General features: G+C 45.7%; 1 protein-coding gene across 7 annotated transcripts in view; it reads right to left on the bottom strand.

The window, feature by feature from the left end:
* enah (ENAH actin regulator) overlaps positions 1-24,561 on the bottom strand; it is a 582,073-nt gene that overhangs the window by 247,087 nt on the left and 310,425 nt on the right. For all 7 annotated transcript variants that reach the window (XM_070885881.1, XM_070885879.1, XM_070885882.1 and 4 more), the window contains one exon: positions 15,971-16,148. In XM_070885881.1, coding sequence (XP_070741982.1) covers positions 15,971-16,148 — 178 coding nt within the window. The remainder of the gene's footprint in view (positions 1-15,970; positions 16,149-24,561) is intronic.

Raw genomic sequence — 24,561 nt, 5'->3', positions numbered from 1 at the left:
CAGCTCATGTCACCGCAAAGAAAGAGATAGACTTGCATTTTAACACATTTCACAACCTCAGGTCGTCCCAAAATGCTTTACAGTAGATGAAGTGCAGTTACTGTTGTAATGTCGGAAACGCAACAGCCAAGTTGTTCACAGTAAAGAACATAACACAAGAACATAATTAAGAGGAGTAGGACATTCGGCCCCTTGAGCCTGTTCCGCCATTCAATGAGATCATGGCTGATCTTCTACCTCAATTCCACTTTCCTGCACTTTGTGTGTGACTGGAAGGCTGTATCCAGTGGGGTTCCGCAGGGCTCAGTGCTGGGTCCCTTGCTTTTTGTGGTGTATATCAATGACTTGGATTTGAATGTTGGGGCTATGATTAAGAAGTTTGCAGATGACACTAAAAAAGGCTGTATGGTTGATAATGAAGAAGAAAGCTGCGGATTGCAGGAAGATATCAATGTACTGGTCAGGTGGGCAGAGCAGTGGCAAATGGAATTCAATCCGGATAAGTGTGAGGTAATGTATTTGGGGAGGTCTAACCAGGCAAGGGAATACATATTAAATGGTACGACACTGAAAAGTGTAGAGGAACAAAGGGACCTTGAAGTGCAAGTCCACAGATCCCTGAAGGTAGCAAGCCAGGTAGATAAGGTGGTTAAGAAGGCATATGGATTACTTGCCTTTATTAGTAGAGGCATGGAATACAAGAGCAAGGAGGCTGTGCTTGAACTGTATAAACACTGGTTAGGCTGCAGCTGGAGTCCTGCGTGCAGTTCTGGTCACCACATGACAGGAAAGATGTGTTTGCCTTGAAAGGGTGCAGAGGAGATTTACAAGAATTTTGCTTGGGCTGGAGAATTTTGGCTATGAGGAAAGATTGCAGATGCTGGGTCTGTTTTCTTTGGAACAGAGGAGGCTGAGGGGAGACCTGATTAAGGTGTATAAAATTATGAGGGGCCTGGATAAAGTGGATAGGAAAGACTTGTTTCCCTTGGGCATAGATTTGAAGTAATTGGGGAGAGGTTTAGAGGAGATATGAGGGGAAATTTCTTTACCCAGAGGGTAATGGCGGTCTGGAACTCACTGCCTGAAATGGTGGTAGAGGCAGAAGCCCTCACCACATTTTAAAAATACTTGGATGTGCACTTGGAAGTGTCGTAACCTACAGGGCTTTGGACCAAGAGCTGGAAAGTGGGATTAGGCTGGATAGCTCTTGGTCGGCCGGCATGGACACGATGGGCCGAAATGGCCTGCTTTCATGCTGTACATTTCTATGATCCCCATATCCCTTGATATCCAAGTAAGGTTCCAAAAACAGCAATCAGATAAATGGGCAGATAATCTGTTTTGTTAGTGATGCTGATTGAGGGATAAATGTTGGCCAGGACACCGAGGAGAACTCTCCAGCTCCTCTTCGAATAGTGCCATAGGATCTTTTACATCCACCGAAAGGGGTACGCGGGGCCATGGTAACATCTCATCCAAAAGACGGCACCTCTGAGTGCAGCACTCCCTCTAGGCTTGCAAGCCTAGATTCTTTGCTGAAGTCTCTGGAGTGGGACCTGAACCCACGACCTTTTGAATCAAAGGTGAGTGCGCTACTGTTACGTCCTTACACTCTACTGCAAATCAACACGAGGCACATACTGGAGACAAGGTCACTCTGAGACCTGAACCTTTATTTATAGGACTAAGGAGTGCTGACCCTGTGTGGGACCTCCCTTTATATACCTGGATGACCAGGTGAGGAGTGTCTCCCACAAGTTCACCCCGTGGTCAAGGTGTGCATTTCTTGTGTATACAGTGTTGTTACATGAAGGTTACAAACATGATATCATCTCCCCTCCAACGTCTTATGGGGTCAAAGATTGAGTCTTTCAGGCGGTCGACGCTCTCTCGTGGAGCACCGCAGTTGGGGCTCTGGTTGTTGAGCCTTGGCATGCGTCTTTGTCACCTGTGATGATTCTGGCTCGTCCGGGCTGGCCGCAGGGACTGTGCATGCTGTTGACGGTTCTTGTTGCTCGTTCTCTGGCAGTGGTGTGGGCAGCATCTCATGATTTTCCTCAGGTTCCTCAGTGTCCATGCTGAACCTTTTTTGTTTTACTTGGTCCAGATGGTTGCGGCATTATCTGTCCATTGTTGAGTCTGACCACTATGACCCTATTCCCCTCTACCAATTACAGTACCCTCAAGCCACTTGGGCCCCAAAGGGTGATTAAGAACAAATACAGGGTCATTGATTTCTATACACCTCCCCTTTGAGTTACAGTCACGGCACTCATTTTGGGACTGGAGCTTGCCCTCAACAATGTCTGACAGGACTGGATGAATGAGGGACAGTCGGGACCTATAGGCCAGCAGGAGGCGCAATAGGCGGCATTGAAAGGAGGGTACTTGAATCTGGAGCATGCCTTGTTTAATGATTTGGACCGCATGTTCCGCCTGGCCATTGGAAGCCAGCTTGAATAGTGCTGTCCTGACATGTTTGATGCCATTGCCCGACATGAACTCCCGGAATTCATAGCTAGTGAAGCATGGGCCGTTGTCGCTAACCAGGATGTCTGGCAAGCCGTGGGTCGCAAAGACCGCACGTAGACTCTCCACTGTGGTGGATGTCGTGCACGAATTCAATATGATACACTCGATCCATTTCGAGTACGCATCAACAACAGTGAGGAACATTTTCCCCATGAACGGACCCAGGTAGTCTACGTGAATACGTGACCATGGCTTGGTGGGCCAAGGCCACGGGCTAAGTGGGGCCTTCCTGGGGGCATTGCCCAGCTGGGCACATGTCGTGCACCTGTGAACACAGTCTTCCAGGTCTGCAGCAATTCCCGGCCACCATACATGTGACCGGGCAATGGCCTTCATTAGCACAATGCCTGGGTGCTCGTTGTGGAGTTCCCTCATGAATGCTTCCCTTCCCTTCTGGGGTATGACTACCCGGCTGCCCCATAGTAGGCAGTCGGCTTCGATGGAGTGTTCATCCATCCATCTGTGAAACGGTCTGACCTCTTCAGAGCATGCTCCATGTGCAGGCGCCCAATCCCCAGTCAGGACAATTTCTTAATCAAGGAGAGGAGGGGATCTCTGTTTGTCCAGGTTTTGATCTGGTGGGCTGTGATGGGGGAGCCTATGCTGTCGAAAGCATCGACAGCCATGACCATCTCAGCACTTTGCTCCGCTGCCCCATCAGTGGTGGCCAGTGGAAGCCTGCTGAGCACGTCAGTGCAATTTTCGGTGCCTGGCCGGTGCCGTATGGTGTAGTCATACGCAGCCAGCTTGAGAGCCCATCGTTGTATGCGAACTGACGCATTGGCATGGACAGCTTTGCTGTCGGACAACGGGGATGTTAACAGCTTGTGATCAGTTTCTAACTCGAACCTTCTGCCAAAAAGGTACTGGTGCATCTTTTTCACCCCATAGACACATGCGAGTGCTTCCTTTTCAACCATCCCATATCCCCTTTCTGCTTGGGAGAGCAACCTGGAAGCATAAGCCACAGGTTGGAGTTGGCCCTCATCATTACTCTGCTGCAACACGCACCCAACCCCATAGGATGATGCATCACGTCAAAACCAATTTCTTACAGGGGTCGTACAGAGTCAACAAGCTTGTTAGAACAAAGCAAGTTCCGCGCCTAATTGAAAGCCCGTTCCTGACAGTCCCCCCAAAACCAATCGCAACCCTTGCGCAGGAGCACGTGTAGCGGCTCTAACAATGTGCTTCAGTTCAGCAGAAAATTTCCAAAATAGTTCAATAGTTCCAGAAATGCACAGAACTCCGATGTGTTGCCGGGCCTGGGCATGCGACGGATCGCCTCCGTTTTGGATTCAGTAGGCCGGATCCCGTCTGCAGCAACTCTCCTGCCCAAAAACTCGACCTCTGGGGCCAAAAACACACACTTAAGACTTCTTTAGTCGCAGGCCTACCTGGTCCAGTCGGCGTAGCACCTCCCCCTGGTTGTGGAGGTGTTCCTTGGTGTCTCGACCCATGATAAGGATGTCGTCCTGAAATACGATTGTTCTGGGGATGGATTTGAGCAAGCTTTCCATGTTCCTTTGAAAGACAGCAGCTGCTGAACGAATGCCAAATGGACACCTGTTGTAAACAAACAGCCCCTTGTGCGTGGTGATAGTGGTCAGTAGCTTGGATTCTTCGGCAAGCTCCTGGATCATGTAGGCCGAGGTGAGGTCCAACTTGGTCACTCGGTTGATGGTGGCCTTGTAGTCGCCACAAATCCTGACCGAGCCATCCGTTTTTAGGGAAGGGGCGATGGGGCTTGCCCAGTCGCTGAATTCAACGGGCGAAATTATGCCCTCGCTTAGCAACCTGTCCAATTCACACTCAATTTTCTCCTGCATGACATACGGCACAGCTCTGGCTTTGTGGTGCTCTGGTGTGGCGTCCGGGGTATTGCGTATCACTACTTTGGTACCTTTGAAAGTACTGACACCAGGTTGAAATAGTGACTCAAACTTTTGTAGGACCTGTGAGCATGAACTTCGCTCCACAGATGAAATGGCGGGCACATGCCCCCATTTCCAGTTCATCTCGGCTAGCCAGCTCCTCCCCAAAAGCGTGGGACCATTTCCCGGGACAATCCAGAGAGGCAGCTGGTTCTCTGATCCATTATGTGTGACCGCCAACATTGCACTGCCTAGCACTGGGATGATCTCTTTGGTGTACATCCGTAATTGCATGTCAATGTGTTCTAGTTTGGGTCTGCTAGCTCTGAGTGGCCATAGTTTCTCGAATTGTTGGACACTCATAAGTGACTGGCTGGCTCCTGTGTCCAGCTCCATGCGTACCGGGATGCTGTTTAACAGTACTCTCATCATCATAGGTGGCATTTTTGTGTATGAGCTGTGGATGTTTGCCACCTGAACCCGATGAACTTCAGCGTCCATTGTTGTGTCCCAAACATAACCCTGCTTTGCAGACCCCTCCTTGTGGTTCATCCACTTCGTAAAACAGCCTCGCTGCAGGCTTCCTGCACATCCTGGCTAAATGTCCACTCAAGTTACAATTTCTGCAGATGAATTGTTGAAACCGGCAGGTCTTTGCAGCATGTCTGCCCCCGCACCTCCAGCATGAGCTGAGATTGTGGTGAACAAAAGAACTGTTACCAGGCATTCCTCTCTGATTGTCTCTTTCATTACTCGAGCACTCTGTTTGTGGGTGTCAGTGGCCCCATCCCGGGACGTACGGTCCCTTGTGATAGTGTAATTGTCTCTGTTGAGGACCCACCCTCGAGTCTGTTACTGCCTGGTTGGTGTCGAATTGCCCTTGCCTGCCTGCGGGGTTCTGAGTCGCGTTTCCCATGTTAACTCCCTGCTCCATCGCCACGGGAGCAGAGTTGCACGTGTATATGATCTTGGTTTCCTCCTCCCCCGCCATGAAGGTTTGAGCCATCACCGCCGCTGCTTCCAAGGTCAAGTCCTTGGTCTCAATTAGTTTCCTAAAAATCCCGGCATGACCAATGCCCTCAATGAAGAAATCCGGCAACATCTCCTCCCTGCAGGCGTCTGTGAACTTAGAGGCTGGCCAAGCGCCGAAGGTCCGCAACGAAGTCCAGTATGCTCTGCCCTTCCCGACGTCGGTGTGTATAGAAACAGTGTCGGGCTATGTGTATACTGCTCGCCGGTTTGAGGTGCTCACCGATCAGTTTGCTGAGCTCCTCAAAGGTCTTGTCCACCGGCTTCTCGGGTGTGAGCAGGTCTTTCATCAGCGCGTACGTCTTAGGTCCACAGCTGGTCAGTAGATGCGCCCTACGCTTGTCAGCCGCTGCTGCTCCCAGCCAGTCCTTCGTGACAAAGCTCTGCTGGAGTCTCTCAATGAAATCATCCCAGTCCTCACCAACACAGTACCGTTACTCTATGCTACCGGTGGCCATTATCTTGAGTCATTGATTCCCGTTTCTCGTCGCCAAATGTTACGTCCTTACACACTACAGCAAATCAACACGAGGCACATACTGGAGACAAGATCACTTTGTGACCTGTACCTTTATTCACAGGACCAAGGAGTGCTGACCCTGCGTGGGACCTCCCATTATATACCTGGATGACCAGGTGAGGAGTGTCTCCCACAAGTTCACCCCCTGTGGTCAAGGTGTGCATTTCTTAGGTGTATACAGTGTACAGCGTTGTTACATGAAGGTTACATACATGACAGCTACTCTCAGCCATTTGAGGACTGAAATTGAAATTTTCAAGACTGAGATTGATATATTTCTGTTAGATCAAACTGTTCAGGGATATGGTCAGGGTGAATGGAGTTGAGGTACAGATCAGCCATGATCTAATTGACTAACGGAACAGGCTCGAGGGACTGAATGGCCTACTCTTGTGCCTATGGGGGGAAAAGCAGCAGTAGAAACTTCACCAAAAAAGAGAAATTGCAAAGTTCAAATTAAGCATGGTTTGTAATTTGTGTTTTAAAAAAGCACCAAGAAACTCCCTTGTTGAAAAGATAAAAGACATGATTAATAATTAACAATGCCCTTGATCAGTCAGCATACCAGAAGTCAGAAGTATTTACTCTAAGTTACTGCAACCTTCTACACAGAATTAGTTGGAGTTAGGCAAACTCAATGCAGAGTAGGTTCTTATTAAGAACATGTTGGAGTGCGCTCACTGGTCATTTGGGCCAGTCACACAATCACAAACACTGCACTGGTTTCAATTCAGCAGATCAGTGCTGTTTTCAAGCCAGACTGGGTTAGCACAGTCTATATCCACACAGCATTTCTGTAAAGGACATTTGTGGAAATTAATAGGATAGTAAAAGGTTTCCCATGCTTCTGTCATTCCTTAGGTTATGTTAGTACCAGAGGACATTAGGCTAACAATTTACATTTACTGTTAACAAAAGCAAATGGTTTGGGAAATGTGTCTAAAGAATTATGAGAAGCAGATTTGAGGGCAACATCATATTTCTTATGAAGAAACTTCAAATAGTTTGATTTCGAAGTGAAAACTAAATATGCTCCAAATCCCATTAACTCCACAAAACACAAACTATATTCAGAGATTGCACATTCTCAATGGGATTTAAAATAGATGGTACCTACTCTTACAGCACAAATTTCAAACACCAGAACAATAACTGGTTTCTAACGCCCACTCTTGCTAATATCTGCACAACACTAGACAATATTCATTTAAACACAATTCCTAGGCAAGAGAGCGCCATTCAGTGCATCAAATCTGTTCTACCCAGAGACTGCACAATATTCTATCTTGGACTCTCCCACTCTACACCACCAGCATCTGGCAATCGCCTACTTTAAGGAAGACGGACTTCCTTTCCCTCGACGGCTGAATTATAATATGTACAGATGGAAGGTTGGGACCCAACAACCAGAGTTGACAATTCAGTCCCTTTCAGTGGGTCACCCCAGACAAACTCACCCCTGTAAGCAACAACCCAAGTCCTCATGCTGCCTGAGCAGAGACTGTGCCCATAGATGGAGAGGGGAATCACTTTCTGAATTATTAAGTAAGCCAAGAATCTCTTCATAGGTGGGTGTATATGGATATTGGGAGAAAGTCAGCATCAGGCTTACATGCAATGCCCCGCAGTCAAATAGGCTATTCGAGACTCATTGTTGAGGCTCATGCATGATAGTGGCATGATTGGTGACAGGCATCCATGAAATCATCGTGTAAATTTAATCTAAAATGTTAGGTGCAACAGAGCCTAAAACCATTTTTCTGATGTGTTATCGCAATTTCATGTGTTTTTATTTTCCTCCCAGTGACCTAAAATGTATTTTCTGCATCATTGAATGCATCTTTATGGCATCAGAATGATTGATATTAAAAATGAAAAAACTTCCACAATTGTATTTTATTAAATATTCTATGCCTAATATGCATTAATGACGGTTTGATAGTTTCACACTTTAATTCTCATGTATGGAGGGGAATTTGAAGGAATATGGTGGTTTCCTCACGCCCCGGTTTGTTAGGCTGTTTTCCAATTGTTTTATGGCGGTTTTCACATTTCTGCATACGCCAATGAAATTCTCAGGAAATTTCAGCCTAACTTGCCGATGCGAAGATTGACGTAATTTAAGGATAACTTTCCAGTTACGTTATTTCAGGAGATTCTGAAGATTACACTATCGGCACTTTTAATTTGTGATTCACAAGCAGTCAACAGAATCATGTTTTTTTATATCAAGTAACTTGAACTGTTACCCCCTCCTTCCAAGAAGTTGCATTTTCCAGCAAAATCATTTGTATTAAATATTTATACTGCATCCAGCTAATGAATTTCAAGATGCATAATGAACTCCAAGATGCATAATGAACTCAACAGTCCTGTTCCCTTATCCATGTGGTTATAAGCTTTCTTTGAATGCAAGTTCTGACTTCAGATTGGCACAACCTTTTCTCCAAACAACACTGGTCTACACACTCAAAAATAAAAGTCATCAAGAGGATTGTGTAGCACAGGTTACAACAATGTTGTTTTACCTTTGGGTTTAAATTATATAATGAAAGAGTTTCCACTCAGGTGGAGGTGAATTTCACTGAGGCCCAGCTTGCAAGGGATAAGAACTCTCTGCACAAAAATATGCATATTACAACAAACTGGCACCAACATATTTGAACACTTCCCTAAAGGAATGGCTCATATGGGTGAATCTCCTCTGCAGTAGCAGAAGCTGCGAATGAAGTACATGGGGCCTCCATGATGGCTTGGTGATTAAATACTTTGTGTGGCTTTATGCTGTTAATTAATCTCAAGAGCAACTTTCTAAATTGTTAAAAAAGCTAGAAGTAATAGCGGTTCAAAGAGACTTAGTGGTCCATGTACAATAAGAACTTAGTTATAGAATATAATTCCCAGCCCCATTCCCACTCTATCCTCGGCCTCCTATATTGTTCCAATGAAGCTCAACGTAGCTCAACAGCACCAATTCCTTCCATTAATTAGGCACTTCGCAACCTTCGGGACTCAACATTGAGTTCAATAATTTCAGATCATAACCTCTGCCCCCATTTTTTCCAGACAGCAGCTTTTTAAATTATTCGTTGCTTGGAAAAGGGCGTCGCTGGCAAAGCCAGCATTTATTGCCCATCTCTAATTGCCCAAGGTGGTGATCAGCCGCCGTCTTGAACCGCTGCAGTCCACGTGGACTCCCATAGTACTGTTAGGGAGGGAGCTCCAGGATTTAGACCCAGTGACTATGAAGGAACGGAAATATATTCCCAAGTCAGGATGGTGTTTGACTTGGAGGGGAACTTGCAGGTGATGGTGTTCCCATGCGCCAGCTGCCCTTGTCTTTCTAGGTGGTAGAGGTCATGGATTTGGGAGGTGCTGCCGAAGAAGCCTTGGTGAGTTGCTGCAGTGCATCATCATCATCATCATAGGCAGTCCCTGGGAATAGAGGAAGACTTGCTTCCACTTTTAGCATGAATTCTTAGAAACATAGAAAATAGGTGCAGGATTAGGCCATTCGGCCCTTCGAGCCTGCACCACCATTCAATAAGATCATGGCTGATCATTCACCTCAGTACCCCTTTCCTGCTTTCTCTCCATACCCCTTGATCCGGTTAGCCGTAAGGACCATATCTCACTCCCTCTTGAATATATCCAACGAACTGGCATCAACAACTCTCTGCGGTAGAGAATTCCACAGGTTAACAACTCTGAGTTTCTCCTCATCTCAGTACTAAATGGTTTACCCCTGATCCTTAGACTGTGTACCCTGGTTCTGGACTTCCCCCAACATCAGGAACATTCTTCCTGCATCTAACCTGTTCAGTCCCGTCAGAATTTTATATGTTTCTATGAGATCCCCTCTCATCCTTCTAAACTCCAGTGAATACAGGCCCAGTCTATCCAGTCGATAACCTCACATTTATCCACATTATACGGCATCTGCCACTCGTTTGCCCACTCACCTAACCTGTCCAAGTCACCCTGCAGCCTTTTAGCGTCCTCCTCACAGCTCACACCGCCACCCAGCTTAGTGTCATCTGCAAACTTGGAAATATTACATTCAATTCCCTCATCCAAATCATTAATGTATATTGTAAATAGCTGGGGTCCCCTGTCTGCCAACTAGTTCTCTATCCGCGTCAGTACATTACCCCCAATACCATGTGCTTTAATTTTGCTCACCAATCTCTTGTGTGGGACCTTGTCAAAAGCCTTTTGAAAGTCCAAATACACCACATCCACTGGTTCTCCCTTGTCCACTCTACTAGTTACATCTTCAAAAAATTCTCGAAGATTTGTCAAGCACGATTCCCCTTTCATAAATCCATGCTGACTTGGACCGATCCTGTCACTGCTTTCCAAATGTGCTGCTATTTCATCTTTAATAATTGATTCCAACATTTTCCTCACTACTGGATGTCAGGCTAACCGGTCTATAATTCCCCGTTTTCTCTCTCCTTCCTTTGTAAAACGTGGCGTTACATTAGGTACCCTCGAGTCCATAGGAACTGATCCAGAGTCAATAGACTGTTGGAAAATGATCACCAATACATCCACTATTTCTAGGGCCGCTTCCTTAAGTACTCTGGGATGCAGACTATCGGCCTTCAATCCCATCAATTTCCAGAACACAATTTCCCGACTAATAAGGATTTCCTTCAGTTCCTCCTTCTCACTGGAACCTTAGTCCCCTAGTTTTTCCGGAAGGTTATTTGTGTCTTCCTTCATGAAGGCAGAACCAAAGTATTTGTTCAACTGGTCTGCCATTTCTTTGTTCCCTATTATAAATTCATCTGAATCTGACTGCAAGACCGTTTGTCTTCACTAATCTTTCTCTCTTCACATATCTATCGAAGCTTTTGCAGTCGGTTTTTATGTTCCCAGCAGGCTTCCTCTCATACTCTATTTTCCCCCTCCTAATTAAACCCTTTGTCCTCCTCTGTTGAATTCTAAATTTCTCCCAGTCCTCAGGTCTGCTGCATTTTCTGGCCAATTTATATGCCTCTTCCTTGGATTTACCACTATTCTTAATTTCCCTTGTTCGCCACGGTTTATTTTTACTCAAGACAGGCATGTACAATTGTTGAAGTTCATCCACGTGATATTTAAATGTTTGCCATTGTCTATCCATGTCAACCCTTTAAGTATCAGTCCCCAGTCTACTCTAGCCAATTCATGTCTCATACCATCGAAGTTACATTTCCTTAAGTTCAGGACCCTAGTCTCTGAATTAATTGTATTATTCTCCATCTTAATAAAGAATTCTACCATATTATGGTCACTCTTCCGCAAAGGGCCTCGCAAAACAAGATTTCTAATTCGTCCTTTCTCACTCCACTTCATCCAGTCAAGGATGGCCAGCCCTCTAGTTGGTTCCTCGACATATTGGTCGAGAAAACCATCCCTAATACATTCCAGGAAATCATCCTCCACCGTATTGCTACCAGTTTGGTTAGCCCAATCTATATGTAGATTAAAGTCGCCCATGATAACTGCTGTACCTTTATTGCACACATCCCTAATTTTTTGTTTGATGCTGTCCCCAACCTCACTACCACTGTTTGGTGGTCTGTACAGAACTCCCACTAGCGTTTTCTGTCCTTTGATATTCCGCAGCTCCACCCAGACAGATTCCACATCCTCCAAGCTAATGCCCTTCCTTACTATTGCGTTAATTTCCTCTTTAACCAGCAACACTACCCTACCTCCTTTTCCTTTCTGGCTATCCTTCCTGAATGTTGAATACCCCTGGATGTTGAGTTCCCAGCCTTGGTCACCCTGGAGCCATGTCTCCATGATGGCTGTACAGTCCAATATGAGAACCACAGTCTCCGTCACAGGTGGGACAGATCGTGATTGAAGGAAAGGGTGGGCGGGGAGCCTGGTTTGCCACACGCTCCTTCCGCTAACTCTTGGCGACAATACTCGGGGAGCTCAACGCCCTCCCGCATGCACTTTCTCCACTTAGGGTGGTCTTTGGCCAGGGACTCCCAGGTGTCAGTGGGGAGGTCGCACTTTATCAGGGAGGCTTTGAGGGTGTCCTTGTAACATTTCCGCTACCCACCTTTGGCTCGTTTGCTGTGGACGAGGTCTGAGTAGAGCACTTGCTTTGGGAATCTCGTGTCTGGCATGCGAACTATGTGGCCTGCCCATCAGAGTGGATCAAAGGTGGTCAGTGCTTCAATGCTGGGATGTTTGGCGCGTCAGTCCTCTCAGGGAATTTGTAGGATCTTGCGGAGACATCGTTGGTGGTATTTCTCCAGCGACTCGAGGTGTCTATTGTACATGGTCCACGTCTCTGAACCATACAGGAGGGTGGGTATTACTATGGCCCTGTAGACCACAAGCTTGGTGACAGTTTTGAGGGTCTGATCTTCAAACACTCTTTTCCTCAGGCTGCAGTGCATCTTGTAGATGGTACACACTACAGCCACGGTGCGCCGGTGGTGGAGGGAGTGAATGTTTAAGGTGGTGGATGGGGTGCCAATCAAGCTAGCTTCTTGAGTGTTGTTGGAGCTGCACTCATCCAGGAAAGTGGAGAGTATTCCATCACATTCCTGACTTGTGCCTTGTCGATGATGGAAAGGCTTTGGGGAGTCAGGACGTGACACACTCGCCACAGTATACCCAGCTCTGACCCTCTCTTGTTGCCACAGTATTTATGTGGCTGGTCCAGTTAAGTTTCTGGTCAATGGTGACCCCCAGGATGTTGATGGTAATGCCGTTGAATATAATGGAGAGGTGGTTAGACTCTTTTTCCAGTTCTGACGAAAGGTCATCGACCTGAAACGTTAACTCTGTTTCTCTCTCCACATATGCTGCCCGACACCTGCTGAGTATTTGCAGCATTTTCTGTTTTTAATTTCAGATTTGCAGCATCTAGTTGTCCAGTATTTAACTTTTGAACTTGCAATTATATAGCACCTTTAATGTAGTAAAACATCCCATGGCGCCTAACAGGAGCGTTATCAAAAGCAAAATTGGACTCCCACGCCACATAAGGAGAGGTTAGGGCAAATGACCAAAAGCTTGGTCAAAGAGATCAGTTTGAAGGAGCATCTTACAAGGAGGAAAGGGACGTTTTTTTTTTTAAGTTCGTTCACGGGACATGGGTGTCACAAGCAAAGCCAGAACTTAGTGCCCATCCCCAATTGCCCTCAAGAAGGTGGTGTTGAGCCACCTTCTTGATCCGCTGCAGTCTTTGTAGCGGTTTGTTACACTTGAGTGCTCGGCCATTTCAGAGGGCAGTTAAGAGTCAACCACATTGCTGTGGGTCTAGAATCACATATAAGCCAGGCCATGCAAGGGCAGCAGATTTCCTTCCCTAACCCTTCCCTGAAGGAAAGTAGAGTGGCAGAGAGGTTTAGGGAGGGAATTCCCGAGCTTAGGACCTAGTCCACTGTAGGCACGGGTGCCAATGGTGGAGCGATTAAAATCGGGGACATTCAAGAGGCCAGAATTGGCGGAGTGCAAGGATCTTGGGGGATTGCAGGGCTAGAGGAGCTTAGAGATAGGGATGGACGAGGCCGTGGAGGTATTTAAAAACAACGATCTTGAAAACACCACACCTTGGAGGGACTGCAACATAGATTTACTAGAATGATTCCTGGACTCCAAGGGTTAAGTTACGAGGAGAGATTACACAAACTAGGGTTGTATTCCCTGGAATTTAGACGGTTAAAGGTGATTTTTATCAAAGTTTTCAAAATATTAAGGGGAACTGATAGGGTACACAACAAGATGCGTGGCTGCAGAGTCATCTGCAAGGTCCCACGCAGGCTGCTCACTGGCTTTTTCATTGCAGATACTGTGCATGCTTAAAAATGTGAACTGGCCGCTGGCCGCGCACTGGGGGAGGCTGGGCAACTAACGCGGGATGTTGGCAGATAGAGAAAAACTATTTCCGCTGGTTGGTGAGCCTAGGACTTGGGGACATAGCCTAATAATTAGAGCCAGGCCATTAGAGAGTAAAGTTCGGAAACGCTTCTACACGTACAGGGTGATAGAAGTTTGGAACTTTTTTTCCACAAATGGCAGTCGGTGCGAGGTCAATTGTTAATTTTAATAGCTTGATAAATTGTTAACCCAAGGTATGAAAAGATATGGGGCAAAGGCAGGTATATGGAGTTAAGTCACAGATCAGCCATGCTCTCTGAATGGCGCAACAGGCTCGAGGGGCTAAATGACCTACTCCTGCTCCTATGTTCTTCTGATGGGAAACTATTAATTATTAAGGATGTCATAGCAGCGCATTTGGAAAGAGGTGACATCATCGGACCAAGTCAGCATGGATTTGTGAAAGAGAAATCATGCTCGACAAATCTTCTGGAATTTTTTGAGGATGTTTCCAGTAGAGTGGACAAGGGAGAACCAGTTGATGTGGTGGATATGGACTTTCAGAAGGCTTTCGACAAGGTCCCACACAAGAGATTAATGTGCAAAGTTAAAGCACATGGGATTGGGGGTAGTGTGCTGACGTGGATTGAGAACTGGTTGGCAGACAGGAAGCAAAGAGTAGGAGTAACTGGGTACTTTTCAGAATGGCAGGCAGTGACTAGTGGGGTATTGCAAGGTTCTGTGCTGGGGCCCCAGCTGTTTACATTGTACATTAATGATTTAGACGAGGGGATTAAATATAGTATCTCCAAATTTGCAGACGACACTAAGTTGGGCGGCAGTGCGAGCTGCGAGGAGGATGCTATGAGGCTGCAGAGTGACTTGGATAGGTTAGGTGAGTGGGCAAATGCATGGCAAATGAAGTATAATGTGGATAAATGTGAGGTTATCCACTTTGGTGGTGAGACACAGACTATTATCTGAATGGTGACAGATTAGGAAAAGGGGAGGTGCAACGAGACCTGGGTGTCATGGTACATCAGTCATTGAAGGTTGGCATGCAGGTACAGCAGGCGGTTAAGAAAGCAAATGGTATGTTGGCTTTCATAGCGAGGGGATTTGAGTACAGGGGCAGGGAGGTGTTACTACAGTTGTACAGGGCCTTGGTGAGGCCACATCTGGAGCATTATGTACAGTTTTGGTCTCCTAACTTGAGGAAGGACATTCTTGCTATTGAGGAAGTGCAGCGAAGGTTCACCAGACTGATTCCCGGGATGGCGGGACTGACATATCAAGAAAGACTGGATCAACTGGGCTTGTATTCACTGGAGTTCAGAAGAATGAGAGGGGATCTCATAGAAACGTTTAAAATTCTGACGGGTTAGATGCAGGAAGAATGTTCCCAATGTTGTGGAAGTCCAGAACCAGGGGTCACAGTCTAAGGATAAGGGGTAAGCCATTTAGGACCGAGATGAGGAGAAACTTCTTCACCCAGAGAGTGGTGAACCTGTGGAATTCTCTACCACAGAAAGTTGAGGCCAATTCACTAAATATATTCAAAAAGGAGTTAGATGTAGTCCTTACTACTAGGGGGATCAAGGGGTATGGTGAGAAAGCAGGAATGGGGTACTGAAGTTGCATGTTCAGCCATGAACTCATTGAATGGTGGTGCAGGCTAGAAGGGCCGAATGGCCTACTCCTGCATCTATTTTCTGTGTTTCTATGACCTACCACGGTGGCCTTTGGCTTATTTGGGTGGGGGGGGGGGGAGGAGATAAGGGAGAAAAAAAGTGCCTCATGGTTCACACTACTCAATATAGTTGCCTCTGCTACAAGATCCACATACATGTGCATGTTGGATGGGGATTAAGATCAGACTTGGCCAGGATTTCAATTGAATTGTCTGCCAATCTGTCTATACTCACAGGATTTATCTTCCCCCTTCCCTCAACTCCAATTGAATTGCCTGCCAATCTGCCTATGATCATATATAACCACAAGCAAGGCAGCAGAAAAAATGCATCAGTAGAATAAGCAAAGGGCTCGAACATGGATCTAGCCACAAGTCAACATGATCACCATCTCACTCCTCCCCAGCAGCATCATTCTTCACTTCAAATGACTCCTAATTCATTAGCAAAATAAAAATTAATGACATCAACATTTGGAACAGATGTACCTGAGTCCTGGGAATTTAGCACTTCCAAGGCATGCATCATGGCACTTGCAAATACATTGGCATCTTCTTTGCTGCCGAAGTTCAGGCCGTACACCTGCCTGGCATCTCGCCACTGGTGAAAGGTCTGTGTGGCCTGGTTGTACTTCAGCCCCTTCGGAATGGCACAGTTTATCACCACCTGCCAATGAAATAGTGTCAGAAGTTTAAAAAATGGTCAAAAACAAGCACTGGAGCTACCGCCATTAGAGGTCGAGGTGGGAGGAAATTTAGAAGTGAAAGCGATGCCACCCTCATATCTGTGTAACAGGCATTTTCAATAGGATTCTTTCCATCTGAAGTGTAAAAAACACATTCAATAAAGCTAGTCAATTAGAAACACTTTTTTGTGTGACGTTAACTGAAGGAACACAATAGTAACCTTATTTATACCCATCAAGTTTTGTAAAACTGCAGATTCTCACATGCAACATCCATTGGCTGACGAATTGCAATTTCTACATCATTAAAAACTAACTATAAACCTTGCTCAATAAAGGAATTTGCAGCCAAACTACATTTTGCTGTGTCTGCTGTTCTGATTGTAAAGGATTTTCAGATTATATTTTTTGACTATGATTTGTAGATCTTGTTTTGTATCATAACATTTGTCTATGACAACTATAACAAATAATTGTTATTATTTATCCCGGTTAAGCAACGGCTCGATTTCAAAATCCCAAACTCTGGAATTCCCTGCCAAAACCTCTCTACCTCTCTCTCCTCCTTTAAGACGCTCCCTAAAACTTTTTGACCAAGCTTTTGGTCATCTGCCCTAATTTTTTCTTGTATGGCTCAGTGGCAAATTTTTTGTCTCATAATATTTCTGTGAAGCGCATTCATTACGTTAATGCGCTATATAAATACAGGTTGTTGTTGTTGATTCACCTACGCAAAACATACAAAGGAAAGCTGGAAATATTAAAAAACTTCTGAATCAACTCCAACCAGCAACCAAAAAACCAAAACCACAGGTGGAATAACATGCTGTTTGCCTTGGTCAGATCATATAGCTTTATTTAGCTGCTACCAAAAGTGGAGAGCTGCAATAGTCTAGTGAATAAATATACCATCTTATCTCTGGTTAAATCACGATGTACTAAGTTAGCCAATTTCAGTTGGGATGGCAGTGGAAACTATGATTCCTTCATCATCCATGGACTAAGGAAGGAAATATAAATCAACCAAAATTTCTGCTGTCATATCTAGCACTTGTCTTCCGAAAGTATGCACCTGTATGACAACTGCCGAAAAGCGTGTCAGTTCAGTTGGAAGGGCTTCCCCACAGTTGAGCTCACACATGGAGAATGGCTACTCGGATGAGATACATAAAGCTGCTAATGCCTGCTGGACAAATATCTCTCAAATCTCCACCTTCACACGCGAAGAAAAAATCAAAGGAAAAATTAACGATTTAAAAATATATATTCTAATAGGTGAAAAGAGCAGAGATAAAGCAGATATCAATGTGAGAAAAGTGGAAGGGAGAGAAAGGTCAATACTTCAATTGAACCCATATGCGTGGATATACCAGTCGCAAACTACTATCAAAGTATTAAGGTCAGCAGACAAAAGAGAAGGTCTCTATAATTCACTGCTTTAGCATTGTACTGGATCTGTAATCATTTCACAAATAAAGGCAGAAATGGATAGATGTATTCCATCAGGTTATTTGTTGAAATTTCCGCCAAATGAATCCCACAACCCTGGTTACAAAATAGGAGTCAACCCTCATATTCCACAACATTACAGCCGGTCACGCCCAATCCCAGGAATGAATAAAAACTTCAATTAATTTACAGGATGTGGGCATTGTTGGCAAGGCCAGCATTTATTGTCCATCCCTAACTGCCCTTGAAGGTGATGGTGAGCTGCGTTATTGAACCGCAGCAGTCCGTGTGCTGAAAGTACACCCTCAGTGCTGATAGGTTGGGAGTACAAGGATTTTGACCCAGTGACGATGAAGGAACAGCAAAATATTTTCAAGTCAGGATGGTATGCGACTTGGAGGGGAACTTGCACGTGGTGGTCTCATGTGCCGCTGCCCTTGTCCTTCTAGGTTGTGGAGGGCATGGGGTTTGGGAGGTTCTGTCGAAGAAGCCTTGGCAAGTTGCTGCAGTGCATCTTGTAGATGGTACACACTGCAGCCACGGTGCGCTGGTGGTGGAGGGAGTGAATGTTGAAGGTGGTGGATGGGGTGCCGATCAAGCAGGCTGCTTTGTCCTGGATGGTGACGAGCTTCGAGTGTTGTTGGAGTTGCACTCATCCAGGCAAGTGGAAAGTATTCATCACACTCCTGACTTGTGCCTTGTAGATGGTGGAAAGGCTTTGGGGAGTCAGGAGGTGAGACACTCGCCACAGAATACCCAGCCTCTGACCTGCTCTCGTAGCCACAGTATTTATGGGGCTTGTCCCATTAAGTTTCTGGTCAATGGTGACCCCCAGGTTGTTGATGGTGGGGAATTAGAGAACGGTAATGCCATTGAATGTCAAGGGAAGATGGTTAGACTTTCTCTTGTTGGAGATAGAATCATCGAAATTTACAGCATGGAGGGAGACCATTTCGGCTCATCGTGTCCGCGCCAGCCGACAAAGAGCTATCCAGCGAAATCCCACTTTCCAACTCTTGGTCCACAACCTTGTAGGTTACGACACTTCAAGTGCACATCCAAGTTTTTAAATGTGGTGAGGGTTTCTGCCTCCACCACCCTTTCAAGCAGTAAGTTCCAGATTCCTACTACCCTCTGGTGAAAACATTTCCCCTCAAATCCCCTCTAAACCTTCTACCAATTACTTTAAATCCATCATCCCTGGTTATTGACCCCTCTGCTAAGGGAAATAGGTCCTTCCTATCCACTCTATCCAGGCCCTTCATAATATTATACACCTCAATCAGGTCTCCACTCAGCCTCCTCTGTTCCAAAATAAACAAATCCAGCCTATCCAATGTTTCCTCATAGCTAAATTTCTCCAATCCAGGCAACATTCTCGTAAATCTCCTCTGCACCCTCTCTAGTGCAATCACATTTTTCCTGTAATGTGGTGACCAGAACTGCATGCAGTACTCTAGCTGTTGCCTAACTAGTGTTTTATGCAGTTCAAACATAACTTCTCTGCTCTTCTATGCTTCGGCGAATAAAGGCAAGTATTCCATATGCCTTCTTAACCACCTTATTCTACCTGGCCTGCTACCTTTAGAACATAAGAACAGAAGAATCAGGAACAGGAGTAGGCCATCCAGCCCCTCGAGCCTGCTCCGCCAGTCAAGATATGGCTGATCTGGCCGTGGACTCAGCTCCACTTACCCGCCCGCTCCCCGTAACCCTTAATTCCCTTATTGGTTAAAAATCTATCTATCTGTGATTTGAATAAATTTGTGAATGTTTAAAAATGTATAGAGACATTGAAGTTGAGAACGTGGGAATTGTATAGGGACAGTATAAGCTAACAAACAATTCATGGAGGAATAGCCAAGACATCTCAGACTCGAGACTGCGAAATGTTACAACACTAACACATATTGAAACAAAACCCACAGCTTGCAGAAAAACCTCAAGGTCTCATGTTATTAACCTGAAACATTGACAGAAGGTCTTTGTTTAAAATCGGACCATGCTTGGGTCGGCTTATGAGTGGACAAAGGGAAGGAGGGATCAAAAGAGATGGGCTGAGCTGGGATGTCACTCTGGCCCTATCTTGTTATCTTTTGCCGAAAATGTATAACCATCGTCCCTTTACAATGTAACGTCACTTTGTCCGTAGGAAGTGAGTGCGTTCGAACAGACATGCATTCCTTCTGTCTGATAAAGTCCCCGATCGGGATTTGCTTTTTAAATAAAAGCTTGCTTTGTTTAAAGCAGAAACGGTATTTGTTTCAGTAATTTTGCTGAACCAGATTGAGGTAAAAGAATCCAGGAATCAACATTTGGTGTCAGAAGTAGGATCTCAACGGACGACTGCCGAAAACTTGCGAATTAAGAGCCAGACTAGCCTTGGACGAGACGAGGGGAAAGTGGCCACTGGAGTGAGTATGATTTCAATACTGCTCCAGTTTCCCCCGGTTTCAAAAGTCTGAGGAAAGTTTAGCCACTCGCTGGTTCTCAGGTTGTGTCTGAACGAGATCCAGGACAATCTGGTGAATACCTTTCAAATTTAGAATAGGGATAGAGATAGGGAAATTGCGCGATGACGCAAACCAAGCGGCGACTTGGAAAGATAGGTTATAGTTAGAGCTAGATAGGGATAGATGATCAATCACGGATCCAAAAATTAATAGGAATGCAAAGAGACTCTTGTGAACGTCTGTTTAAATGAGAAATGCTTCTGTGATTTTTTACTGTAAAAAAAAAAGCCGGGGAGTTGTGGTTTGTTTTATCTCAAACAGAATGAAAGTTTTTTTTAAACCCTTTGTAGTGTTGTCCTGTATGTGGGAAGTTTAAGAGTGTGAACCTTATTGAATTACGTATATTCGGATGATAAGTTACGGAGCCAGGAAATGCACAAAGGATAGGTTTGTTTAAAAAAAATGAAAAAATTACATGGTCCCGGTGGTTAAAAAAAAGGATTTAACATGCTCACTTACTTGTCGAAAGAAAACATTCAGAGAAGGCACAGCAAAACAACTGAGATGGATTCAAAAGGATTCAAAAAAAATATATTATATTAAATAACACGACCTTGAGACTGGAACAATTGAGATAACGAAAAGCAGTCCACAGCCTACGTGCCAGACTTCTCTCTAGTTATGGAAAAGAAAAAAAAAAGTAATGTACTAAATAGGTGCTAAAAAAAAATGTTCTGAGATTTTAAATTATGAGAAAAATTCCACTGCAGTCTAAAAGAAAAAAAATCACTCCTGTCCAGTTGGCAGAAAAACTCCATTTAATTAGGGCTTTCATTGACTGATTGGATTTAAGCTGCGCAGTGACGCGAAAGGATAGGGAAATTTGGAGACTAAAAGAAATTAAATTTAGAAAATTAGGCTCACACGGAATTAAATAAGGCTTATGGGGAATTAAATAGAGGATAGGTGTTCAAGTCAGGTGTGACCTCGTATATCACTTGGCCCGTCTAGGCACTGATTGAATTTAAATCACGCAGCAACTCGAAAGGTAGGGCTCACGCAGACGCGCAGCAGCGTGGAACGCGTAGCGACGCGAGACGTGCAGCGGCGCGAGTGTGCGGCCAAGTGAAGGAGGGCTGACGCAGACGCACGGCAGCGTGAACGCGTAGTGATGTGGGACGTGCGGCGGCGCGAGCGCGCGGCCGAGTGAACGTGGGCTGACGCGAACGCGCAGCGACGCGAACCGCGAAGTAATATCAAAGTCAGTGCTGATTTTAGTACGTCTGTTTATTGCAAGTCTGCTGGTTTCAAGTATTTCGAATCGCGCGGCGATGCGAGCCGCGGGGCGACGCGGCTTTGTGTTAGTTTAGTAAAGTCCGTTTATTTCAAGTGTTTCTAATCGCGCGGCGACGCGAGCCGCGGGGCGACGCGGCTTTGTGTTAGTTCAGTAAAGTCCGTTTATTTCAAGTGTTTTGAATCGCGCGGCGACGCGAGCCGCGGATGACGCGGCTTTGTGTTAGTTTAGTAAAGTCCGTTTATTTCAAGTGTTTCGAATCGCGGGGCGACGCGGCTTTGTGTTAGTTTTAGTAAAGTTTGTTTGTTTTAAGTTTGTTCAAATCGCACGACGACGTGAACGCGTAACGACACGGTAATACGAGGGACAGCGTGAAAATGGGTAATCAGTTGGATAAAACAACGGATGCGGATAGTCTGCTACAAAAGTTATGTGAGAAATTCCCTGAAAGAGCTGAAGACTTTAGAAAATTATCAGGAGCCCTGAACAAATTATTAGGAGATGACCAGTGGCCTCTAGGTGGCACTAGAAGCGTAGAGGTAGCAAAAAAGCACAGGGATTGTCAAAAATTAAAAGATGCATCACTTCTGTCAAGTTGGCAAATAAATGCTATTAAATTGGCACTCTCATTGACAGAGGGAACACATGTTAAAACTGTAGACGTCTTAAAAAAAAAGAATGTGCGCACGAGAAACTTACAAAGAGATCCTCTGGGACCTCTGAGAAAGGTATTGACCGACTACGTAGTAAAATGGCTGGCTTTGTGTTAACCGAGGCTGATGATGAAATTGATGAGTGGTCACTGACTCAGCGCCCAACGGCGCCTCCCGCACCCCCTGGCCCCATGCTCCAAGTCCTCTTCCCAACACCCTCCACCTTACACTCCGGCGAAAGGAGTTAAAAATAACCCCATATCACCAAAGCAACAAACCCAAACTGACTCCTCATCCTCTGATAGCGATTCGGATCCCCAGTTCACAAGCAATACAGCCGAAAGGACCAGATCTCACACTCGAAAGGGCAGAACTATATCTCGATATCACAGACAGTCCGTAAATCTTCTAGTCAATCTACCAGTCCAAGTTGTGAAAGACATAGCAAACACCCCCGCCGATCGAGACGCAGAACTGTCAAGCAGTCAGACAGCTCCGAAACATCCTCCGACCTAGAAATGATTTCCAAGATCCCAAAATCCTGACACCAATTCCCTGTCAGACCAATGCCAAACCCTGATGCACAACAAGCTGCAGACCACCCCACTATAGATGTCTATGTGATCTTCGAACAACTATTCGATTGCTCACGCTATTGAAAGGGCGGTTAGATATTATTGGCAGGAAAAGAAAGGGGAGGGGGGAGGTGCGCCCCCAACCCGGGTCAAGACTGAATACGTGACTAGAAAGGAAGAGCCATCTTGGGAGGAAGGATCAATAGAACCGCAGTGTTGCATACAGGATTGGATGGATAAGCAAGGATACGGTTATACTAAACAACCAAACGGCCCGAGCCCTGCTAATAAACCTCCCTATTGTCCCCGGCATGGTATGGGAAGAGGCCGGGACTGGGTAAGAGGAATTGACTGTTTTAATTGTGGGCAGGAAGGACATTGGAATAAAAATTGCCCCTACCGTCAGCATGGAAAAGGAAGAGGAGGGGGGCAAGGGGGGAGAGGAGGATCTGACACTAACTTCTCCCAGAATAACCCCTTTGGTCAATTGTCCCCCGATTGACTACGCACTTGATTGTGCAGGGATCCTCCCCGGACGACGAACCAATGATATTGTTAAAAATTCTGAATGAGTGGCAACCCTTTTTGATAGATACGGGAGCCTTCATGTCTTCTGTACAATCAAAGCTTAAACTCCCTGCCTCCACTGAAACACAGGAACTTTCAGGATTCCTGGGACAAATCTCGACATTCCCGGTGTCAGAACCGGTTAAAATGGGTTACCAGGAAGAATCGGTGGAACATCGAGTTGTTATCACAACCAATCTGGACTGTAACTTGATGGCTAGAGACCTCCTCTGCAAATTCCAGTTGCATTTGGAGTGTGGAGATGATGGGATTATTGTAAAACAGGGAACCCTTAAGCGGCAGTATACCACGAGAACCCCTCAGTGGTGGTCTCTGGACCTGCCGCAGGCACCCTATCACGTGACCCGAGCATACGATCCCAGTGGAAAGAATCAGGACCTGCAGAACTTTTATCAGGATCACGAAGGGGAAGTGAAGGAAATTCTATTAAGGGCTAGAGTGACTGGACCGGAAGGGAAGGCAGATTTTGTGGAAATGGACAGCCCCCAACGGTGGCACCACATATTACTCGTGAAGTATTACCTCCCCACCACGCTAAAGATTTGGGAGTTATGGTGCGCCAGGCTATAGACGAGGCTGACCCTACCAGCCGGGATGTGCAAATTCCACGGGGACCCCGAGAAGGTCTTAACGACTCTGCAGCATCATACTGGCTCTGACATACCCGACTATGTGGATCCTCATGTGTGGGCAGAGGACCCCTCCCAAGTGGGTTATCACAGGCAATACCGAGTATCCACCAAGCTTTGGAGGCTAGCCGAGTCGAACCAATTTGCCAGTTTCCAGTCCCTAGCACGGCTAAACAAATGCGACAATGTTTGGGGATGATCAATTACTGCAGATCCTGGATCCCTAATGTTGCCCTGATGACTAAGCACCTCACCCCGTATACAAATAGAAACCGTAGACGTCCAAGTCTTTAAGGAACTAAAGACTGCCCTGCTGCAAGCTCCGGCTTTGGGCCGGCCCCTCTATGACCGGCCCTTTCAACTGTGTGGTACAATTGTGAAAGACTGTGCTACCGTTGTCTTAACACATCTCACTCCGTAGCTGCCCTCCTGGGCCAACTGCAGACTCAACACCTTACCATGGCCAGGCAAAGCAGATATGAGATCTACTTACTAAACAATCCTAAGCTGACCTTTCGGCACTGTACTGCAATTAATCCGGCCTGTTTTCTTACTGAGCCACCCCCAAGATGAGGAAGAACCCAGTCATGATTGTTTATCTTTAATTTAAGAGGCCACATCAGTCAGGGAAGATTTTGTTGATGTACCAATTGAAGATCCAGACTGTATTATGTATGTTGACGGAATTAATCCAGAAGGTACACGAATCTCAGGATACGCCACAGTAAACCAGGAGAATCAGGTCTTGGAATC

The sequence above is a fragment of the Pristiophorus japonicus genome, chromosome 7, assembly GCF_044704955.1.
Source record: "Pristiophorus japonicus isolate sPriJap1 chromosome 7, sPriJap1.hap1, whole genome shotgun sequence".
In the NCBI taxonomy this organism is placed as follows: Eukaryota; Metazoa; Chordata; class Chondrichthyes; family Pristiophoridae; genus Pristiophorus; species Pristiophorus japonicus.
The sequence above is the reverse complement of the archived record's forward strand: the minus strand, read 5'-3'. Positions and strand labels throughout refer to the sequence as shown.